Raw genomic sequence first — 9612 nt, 5'->3', positions numbered from 1 at the left:
TTTCCAAACTTGTTCGGCACATATACATGTAATTATTACATAATTACATAATAAGTGGAGATAACCATGAAAAATACTGAATTGAAATAAATTTCAGAGATATTGCTGACTTGGACGAACAGTATTTGTTCGCATATAAGCCCATTTATTAAGATTCTTAAATTCAACAGTTTATTGTGCTAGAAGGTTTCATTCCACGATTTTTTTTAATATCTATATTTGATGACAACTCTGTAGATAGTAACTGTAGTTTAACAATCAGTTCAAAAGCCCAGTTTTTCTTCTGGATACTCTGCCCACCACATACTTAGAAAAATAGTGTTACGTGATGAAATATCAGTGTGGTAGAATGACACCCTAAAAATGGATTTACCCCTTCCCTGTCTTTTCTGATAGTATAATTCTCTGGGATTCAGAAGTTTCTCTAAAAGTCCCCTACAAAGTGGCATCTTCGAATCTTAAGTTTGTGAAGTAATATACATATCCTTCCTTCATGCTAGTGTTCACTTGGTTGGATTTGATGGTCTTGAAGTTCTTTTCCAACATAAAAGATTCTATGATTCTAAAAGAAAAGATTCTATGATTCACAAATTAACTTTTCATCCATTCTTACAGCAATTATTTCAAGTAAGTTAATTAGGAGGTGAGTGTAGAATCTTGCATTTCAAGAATACCTTTTTGATATTAGTGTTTATTTACAAGCATGGTTATTTTTCCTTCTTTTTAGGAGTGTGGCATAATTTTGTTCTTGGTGTTGCAAGTTTCATTGTGCTGTTTCTGCTGCCAGCCATTCTCTTCCCTTTCTATTACACGGGTGTTGGGGCACTTGTCACTGAAGTCACAGAGGTAGGAAAAGACCTTTACTGTTTTCATATTGTATGCTTTGTAACCTAGAATGTACCTCTGTCTCTTCTTACCACAATCAAATTTTGTCAGTGCAGCACCCTGCAGAATCGAATACATTGCACTTTTTGTCTGGTTAGAGTTCCTTCTCAGTCTCATATTCCGTAGTGTTTAGTAAATGAAAGAACATGGCATGAATAATTATAGACTATCCAGCATACTATAAAACCTGTTTAAACATTTGAGATGAGTTTGCAGGCTTAATTCGGGGGTGTTTTTTTAACTGCCTTTCAATATTGTCACCAAGTAAATCTACTGGAAACTGCATTATCACTCTGGTTATTGCTATCTGTTTTTAATGGTAAAGATTATTGTGAGCTGATTTCCTTGCTTGTTTGGTCAGCTGGAAGCAAAGTAGAGATAGACTGCTGAGTTTCTGGAAAGGACTGATTTTTTTTTCTGACCTAATCAAGTACAGCACTGTTGTAGAGCTGAAAGGATTCAGTCTTTCTTGGCTCTAAAAATGAACCGGTATAACTCAGGAGGAGAGTGACATTTATTATGCTTCATGCCTGCAAAAGTATAGGTACACCCTGCTTTGTTGAAAGATTCAGGGTATTAATGTAAGCTTCTTGAACTTAAAATGTTAGAAAAAACCCACAGCTTATTAACTTGTATGAAGATACTTAAATCTGAAGAAGTTCCCCAGAACACTTGGAGACTTGCACTTTTATTTTTCTTTGCATTAAATAAGTTATTATTTGTAGAGGATGATGTTGTTGTAATGCTCTAGGATAAGTTGAAATAATCAGTTCTAGTGAAGCCTGAGATTTTCTGTTTCCCTGGAAATAGTGTCTTAACCTAAAGATTTCATGGCTCTTCGCCAGAAACAAATCCTTATAGTTTTAACTATAACAGCATGACCAAGTTCACTGTTTCTTCTCAGGATTCTCCTGCCAATGGACCAAGAGGTCTCTTTGTAGGAGACCTTGTCACTAACTTACAAGACTGTCCAGTTTATAGTGTGGAAGACTGGAATTCGTGTATGGGAGACATTTCAGAGAAGTCCCAGGTTGGCTATTGTATAAGTGCAGCTACCCTACAGCAGTTAAACTTTCCAACTAGAGGTATGGCTTTAGGCACTCTCTCCATTATTTTATAGTGTCATTGTATCATGTCGTAAAGACTATTTTGAATTTAAGATTTGTTGATGGGGACAGATTCCTCGTAAGTCAAGTCTGCTGTCCTGTCTTTAGCAGTGACCAATATGCCATTAATTTCTGAGAAATCTGAAAGTGAGAAAGAGGTAGACAGAAAATAGAAGAATTTCTCTAGTCTGCCAGTCATCCTATACAAATACCCTGTATGATCTGAATAATCAAATTTGCCTCTTCAGGATATTGCATGGCTTGGTTATTAGCAGTAATACAATTATGTCCTCTATTTTTAATTCAGTTATATGGATCAACACAGTGATCTTCTGCAGTGGTGAATTCCACACATTACCTGACTGCTTTGATCAGCATGACATTACAAATTGTATGGCTTAACCCAATGATGTGCTTTATTATGGCGGCTACTTCTGATGTGTCTCGCTATACGGGTTTTATGTTTCATTTGCTGCCCCAACCTCACCATGTTATTGCCCATAAATTTAGTTTTGTCTGGATTGCACATATTGCTTCTAGAAGTCAGTGTATTTCCTTCTGCTTTCATTTATACATTAGCATGCTTGCTGCTGTAAGGGCTTATCCCTGAGAAACAAAAAAATGTGAACTGAACTAAACTAGAACAATAAACAAAAATTAAGTAGAACAAAAAATAACAGTCAAGTTAAATTGGCTGAATGTCTTGTGACATGCCCTAAAGCTCTCTAGAATTTGTTTCATGCAAGCATCCATGGCGACTGAATTCCAAAGGTAAGGGGCTGCCGCTGAGCAAAACCTGTGTGGTGCTATTTGGAGCTTTAAAATTGTCACTGCACTTTTCTAGCATACTGGAAGTAAGCAAGAGGTCAGGCAGCTCGACTACCCATGTTTTTTAATGCATTATAGTGCTCTTGTGAGATTGAAAAGGTAATTAATTTTTTTTTTAGTATGTAAGGAAAGTAATCTTACAGCTAGAACTAAGATAAATATTTAAACTGGAAATGAACATATTACGCGTGAGATCCTCACGCTTTTAGAAACCCAACAGTTTGGATTATCCTTCTGAAGAAGTGAACAACTTTGGCACATGTGTGCAGCTGGACTGGGACGGCAAGTGAAAAAAACAATTCTTAGGTGCTGTAGGTAGATTCTGCTGTTCTCTGAAGTGCATTTTCAGAGTCATGAGTAATAAAACTGCATAGTCTGCAACCAAACCAGTCCTATTTCAGTTGAAATACTGGAAGCTTAATGCTAGAGACTCAATATTGCTTCCAAGCTTGGTTGCTGTATTGTGTTAGCAGCTCATCTTCCCATTGCTGCATTCTGATCAGACCAGTCTGTCTGCATTTTCGGAGCCATAAGCCTCCAGCAGTGAGAAATATTCCTCAGAAATTAAATGAGCTCTGTTTGGTCTCTAGCAGCTGTCATTTGTCAAAATCTTGACAGTTCACAACTTGACATAAATACAGGATATCAATAAAAATGTATCTAGCAAATGGACCCTATCTACTTGACCATAAAACAAATGGAGAGTAAGCTATTTGAGTATGAAGTTAGACAGAAAACAGTGCCCCAAGGACCTTCTTGAAATTATTATTTTAAAAAAAAAAGTGTTTTCAGTGTAGTTTTTAAGGAAACTAATTTCGTGGTCATTCACTATTCAGAATTGTATGTGGTTGCTTAGCCTCAGCGTACTCGAAAAAAGGACTGTGTGGTACAGTGCTTGCACCTGTAAGCCCCAGGCATAAGGCTCCGTGTTAGTGGACTGCAGGTTATGCAGTGATAAATCAGCAACCAGTATCGCAGGCTTGATGTACCTAAGGCAGGTACTGCAGTTTTGCTGAGACACAGATTCTTACAGTGACCATTTCTTTAGAGTGTTAGGTTTAATTCATTTAAGGAACGTCCATACAAAGATTCTGTACCAGACTAGTTAGGTCATGGTTTGAAACATCATTTATTCACTTCTGCAGCCCTCAAGGCTTGGAAAGCTTTCAAAACCTGAATCTTGTAAAGGCTATCACCTTTTGAGGAGGACATTTTGAGTCCTGTCATTTCTATAGCCAGGCAGTGACATCAGTACAGTAGCAGGTAACAAATTTCTATACCAAACCTCAATGCAAGTTGGGAGCAGTGGATAAAAGTATTTTACAATTCATAATGCTCAGAACATTGCAGGGGTAAATCCCCAGTACCTCAAGGAGACGGAAAAATCCCTGTGTGACATGGTTGAAATCAGGTGACATTCACACACATAAATAGTAAAGCTTATATTTAGTTGTGACTGAACCACAGCTAGGCTGTGTGAATCACTGTCATTCTGGAAGGCTACAAAACAATTGTTTTACTTTGTTAAGAGACTAATTTCTTTCCAGGAAGTTATTATAATATTGATCATTTGCCCTATGCCTATGTTCTTTAGTCTATAGAAGACTCGATGGCACAGTTGAATGTTGTAGTAACAACAGCCTCACAGACATTTGCTTTTCATACAGCAATAACTTGGACAGCCACCTGGTAAGTTACTTAAACTAACTCTGTTTAGTAAATCTGAAATTATTTAAATTAGTAATATTTACAAACATTCATGCAGCGTACTCAAGTGCTTAAGAATCCCTACAGTTTGTAATGAAGGTGTATGTGTATGTTGTTCTCCTCATTTACAGCTTAAAAAACCAAAGTATTATTTAAGAATTTTCCCACGATCCATCAGGTAGTCTGGAAGAATCAGAAAATATCTTAGACTTTTCATTCCTTTAGGCAGAAAGACATCTCACCCATTTTCACCCTTGGCTCACAGTATTAGTGAGAAAAAACAGCTTTTGAGACAAGGTGAAGCTGCTTGTTTTGGTGCTTCAGTCTTTAAAGGTGCTGAGTATTACAGGCAAAGCAAAGCACGGGGCTATGTGTTCAGGTATTTTGTCTGAAGCCAGCAGTGCTGTTCACTAGGTTAAACTAAAAAAACATGCAAGAGAAGGCCCTAGAGATTGCCCAGTTTCTCAAAATCAGGGCCTCTGTTTGATTCCTTTTTCACCGTGTTGTTTTTCTTGTAACACATGGAAACATAGAAAGTTTCTGAATAGGATTTTGACTTGCTATTTTCAAAATACAGAAATCTTTGTTAAAATAGGTGATCCCTATTGAGCATGAGGGTATTTCTAACCATTTTCTAACTGTATTTCTAACGGCTCTCTTTACAAGAAAAAGTGCACAAGTACCAACTGTGTCAACTTTTCTACACATACCAGTTTGTTATTGTTCTGACCTCTAGTGAGAAATACCTAAAGAAATGGAATTAAGTCTGTTCCTACAGCTGCTACGTTTGCAGTTTCTGCAGTGGTAAACTTCCCACTCCAGGGTGTTTTTGTGGTATGTAACCACTAAGAATTGAGCACAGACCAGCAGTTCATTTGAAATATGGCAGTGGCTGGTAACATCCTGGAGTTCAGCAAGATTTCATAAATCACTACCCCACTGAGCTTTGACATTCTGAAGCTCATAGCTGCTTCTTAGGAACAGAGAAGTCATGAAAGCATCCAGAAGCCTGTGACCTTCAAGTGTCCTTAGATTGGCTGTGAGTTTTTGAACAATTATCTTAAGTAGTCTGTGCAGCGCTATGCAGCAGTATTTGAAAGTGTGCCCTCTCCCCCTCATTAGAATAGAAAGAGCTTGTATTGAGGTTAATGGAGAATGTCTAACAGTCATGCATCTGTGGGGAGTCTTTATCTGTCAGGCTAAGAAGCAAGAAAATCCTTCCTTTTTTTTTTCCTACGGCAAACAGTACATGAAGAACTTTCCTTGTGTTTAAGAACAAAAGGAAAATTATCACTGAGCTTTTACGAGAGACATGAGGGGGAAAAACAATTTCCTGTTCTTTTCTGCTGTACTCTCTGTGGCCTGTGGGAAGCAAGAAAGATCTGGTCTTTCAGACTTTTCCCTTTTCAGAGTGAGAGTGTTACAGGTAGGATTTGGGACACAGCACTGCATTAAGTCCTGTGTTCATGTTGGTTGAGAGTGGCTTCTTAGCTACCACACAGCTGGTAGGTTTGTTGGTTTGTTTGCTGAATCTAAGGTTTTGTTCAGCCAAATGAGGTTTTAGATCAATGACGACCGAAACTTCTTAAGCAGGTAAGTCACTAGTACGTTGATGCAGGCTTTGTTCACGAGAAATCACTGACACATGTTTAGATGCCTTGATTTTTGTTGTCCACATGTGTACCTTTTTAAAAATAGTTAGCTTTTATTTTGGTACACGTGCACACCCTCTTTTCCGCATTCCACCAAAAATGGAATGAGAGGTAGAGGTTTTGCAGGATTTGACAAAATAACCCCAAAAGTCAGATTTCAGCTCTTCATGGGCTGGTGGTATAACAGTGAGGAACTGCCTTTGCCTTAAAAAGGAAGATACAGTACATTTCTTTGATCTGTTGGAAAATAACTTTAAATTTAATAATAATTTTAAATGCCCTTTGCAGTATGCCTGTCTGCCAGCACGAAAAGTTATTGAGGCCAGCAAAGTTTGTCGAACCAACATGGACTGCCGGAAGGACTCTGTTCCAAGCTTTTGTGTGACTCCTTCTTTAGAGAACCAAACAAGGCTAATCAGGGTAAAACATCCGCCCCATATTGACATGCTGTATGTAGGACACCCCATGCATCTTCAGTACACAGGTTGGTATTATTTATTAAAACGGTTTAACAGAAAAGATTTCTAATATGGATTACTTTGCCTGGCTGCCTGAACAAGGTCTTGGCACACTTGTCAGTTAACTTGTTTAATGCAGAATCCATTTCTTGTTACAGCCAGTGGAGACACATGGACTACTCAGGCCTAAAATGAAATGTGCACAGTGCAATGAGTTACGAAGGTAATAGAAACCATATGCGGTATGAGATAGTTGGGTTTTTTTCAGAAAAGAAGGAGGGGGCTATTTCTATAACAGAACTCACTCAGGTTAGTTGTGGGAACCAGGCACCTGCATTTTCCTAACACATAAACTTCTCAGATTGCTATTGTAAAATATCTAGGGCATCTTGTTCTAACACCTTGCCGGAAATTTTAGCATGACTGCTTAAATCACACCTCATAGCCAAGTATCTCAGTATTCCCATGACTACTGAGCCACAAGTACAATCACAACACAGTTTTTCCTGGTTATTTTTTCAGTTATTGGTGTGCCCTAAACTGAATAACAAAAAGTTTATTATTTCCTTAATGTGAAATGGAGTACGGTTCTCCTTTAGGCAAGCTTATAACCTTGAGCTAGGTATAAAGTAAAAAGTAATTCTGCTCTTGGAGCAAGTATGGAAAGAATGAACTGAATTATCTGCATCCCTACTTAGTAGTTTGAGTGGCATGGTGAAAATTGGCTTCAGATGGGCTTAAAAAATCTGAAGTGTTAAATTGCTATCCCTTCCTGTGAGGAACTTGCCTCTTCCTCAGAGTCAGCTGTACCTCTTGGGTATTTTACTTCAGACATCTTGAATTACGTCCTTAGCAAGGCATTGGGCTTCTCTAAATAAGCTCTGAAATTAGGTACAAAAGAGCTTTAGAAACAGTGGTGAAATCTGGTAGTGTAGATTAGCATTAAGATTAACGTTCTTGCCTAAACATATTTTTATTTAGTCTGTCAGTCTTTACCTCTCTGTGCTGGTCATATTTCGATACTGTGTGAAAAATTATTTATTTATGCTAGTTTACACTACACCCTCATTTAAGCCCAGAACTTGATCTCTTCACTTACTATTTCTGCCCTCTTGCCATTTAGGAGGAAAAACATTGTTCACCTGTGTGATACCAATACACACTTCTATATTTGATGACATCTATTCCAAACGCAGAAACAAAATTCAAGAATAAAAGTTTGATAATTATTTTAGGTTCCTTTTCTTGGACTCTAACAATACAAACTGTAGGTACTTCAGAACAATTAATATTGTTCTCTTTTCCAGTATGTTGGAGCAATGGAGTTTTAGTCAGTGTTTCCTACTGAACAGTAATTCTGCAAAACAATTGAACCTGTCAGTCTTTCAGAGGTCAGAAAATAATTTTATTGCATCTAAAGAGATCGTTCTACTTTAAGAAGGTGCTGTGTGAAAATACAATTTACACTGTGTTTACAGGAATATCTTCTAACGTGATTGCAGCCTTCACTTTGAGCAACCTGGTCTAGTGGAAGGTGTCCCTGCCCATGGCAGGAGGGTTGGAACTAGATAGTCTTTAAGGTTCCTTCAAACCCAAACCATTCTATGATTTACTGTACTCTGGGAATTGCACATTGAATGTGCTAATTTGAAAGCTAAAAGCTTGACTTTATTACAAACTTGGCTGCAAATGCAGCCTATGCTCCCCAGAAAAACACCAGAGCTACAATTACAGCATCCTGGCTTGGGCAGCAGGTAGCCTACTCTACCATCATAGAGTTCCATGCATTCCAAAGAAACAGCTTCTGAACATTTCAGGCTTGACTTTGCACTGTACAATGCTGGCTTGGGGCCAACAGGTTTGAATTTTTTTCCAAATGTGACTGATTAGAATGCAGTAATGATTCTCTTACAGTTAAGAGAGGAAAATAATTTCTTCCTCTACTGGGTGACTTTTGAGACAGGAATATGTTCTAATGAAATGCCTTGTTCTTTTCTGTGATCTTTCTGTCTGCAGGAAACATTAGTTTTTAGAGTAGTGCCACATTTAACACACAACCTGATGTGGGAGTTGCACTAGTATGTACTAGGACTTTACTTCCTGGAGTAATGTCACTAAAGTAATGTTTGGAAATCATTCTAAGATTATGGACATTTTATTTTCTATTTAGGCTTCTATTGTTGTCATGAAGGTCCTGATTTATGGAGAAGCAGTAATTAGTTCAACTTCTAATTTGAAGCTGGCTTCCAGATACAGTATTTTTTAAAATTTATGTCCATATTAGCTGTTTACAAGAAATAAGCTATACAGCTTACTTCTATAAAGTGTTTCTGCTTGGTCAGAGTAAAATATCCTAGAAAAAATATTTTTTGTTGATATGGATGCTATATATTGCTCTTATTTCTGGTATCATAAAAGCTGTAGAGAATCATACTCCTAAATGAGCTTACAGTGCTGGAGATCTGGCCAAAATTAAAACAGAAGGGATGATTAGGAATGCGTGTTGTTTAGGATGTACACATTGATGTACATCAATTAATTAATTGAGAATGTAATCCAATATAAATTCAAACTCTGGATTTAATTCATGTGGTATTACTCAACACTTCTAGACTTTTTTTATTGCAAGCCAGTTATGCTCTAGAGGCCCTCCCAGTGTTGGACAGATCATGCGTAAGGTGAAATGAAGGGCCTTGTCATTATTGCCATGCAACTTTGCAGCATTTCCTCTTCGTTTTGTGTGGGTTTTTTTTATTCTCCAGAGAAAAAAACTCTGTCTCTTCTTGGTTGGGAAAAAAGTGGTGACTAACATTCACATTTGGAATTCACACTGCCTGGGGGAAGATCATCTGTCTCCCTGAATCTGTATCTCACTGTATCTGCATCACCCACCAGGGATCAAAAACTGCAAGATTTCCTTCATTAAAAGAAGATGGGTCTTGCCTAGAAGATAATTTCCCCCAAACTGCACCAGTA

The 9612-nt window shown here is 37.7% G+C and overlaps 1 protein-coding gene across 1 annotated transcript in view; it reads left to right on the top strand.

Annotated features, from left to right (window-relative positions):
- Positions 1 to 727: 727 nt before the first annotated feature.
- Positions 728 to 9612, top strand: part of MBTPS2 (membrane-bound transcription factor peptidase, site 2) — a gene marked incomplete at its 5' end in the record, with an annotated part of 13419 nt that continues 4534 nt past the window's right edge. Inside the window, 4 exons of the mRNA XM_010159383.1 lie at positions 728 to 846; positions 1790 to 1970; positions 4414 to 4508; positions 6467 to 6662. Of these exons, the coding sequence (XP_010157685.1) occupies positions 728 to 846; positions 1790 to 1970; positions 4414 to 4508; positions 6467 to 6662 (591 nt within the window). The remainder of the gene's footprint in view (positions 847 to 1789; positions 1971 to 4413; positions 4509 to 6466; positions 6663 to 9612) is intronic.

The sequence above is a fragment of the Eurypyga helias genome, unplaced genomic scaffold, assembly GCF_000690775.1.
Source record: "Eurypyga helias isolate BGI_N326 unplaced genomic scaffold, ASM69077v1 scaffold29279, whole genome shotgun sequence".
NCBI classification, from domain to species: Eukaryota; Metazoa; Chordata; class Aves; order Eurypygiformes; family Eurypygidae; genus Eurypyga; species Eurypyga helias.
This window is presented reverse-complemented; position numbering and strand designations above follow the sequence as displayed.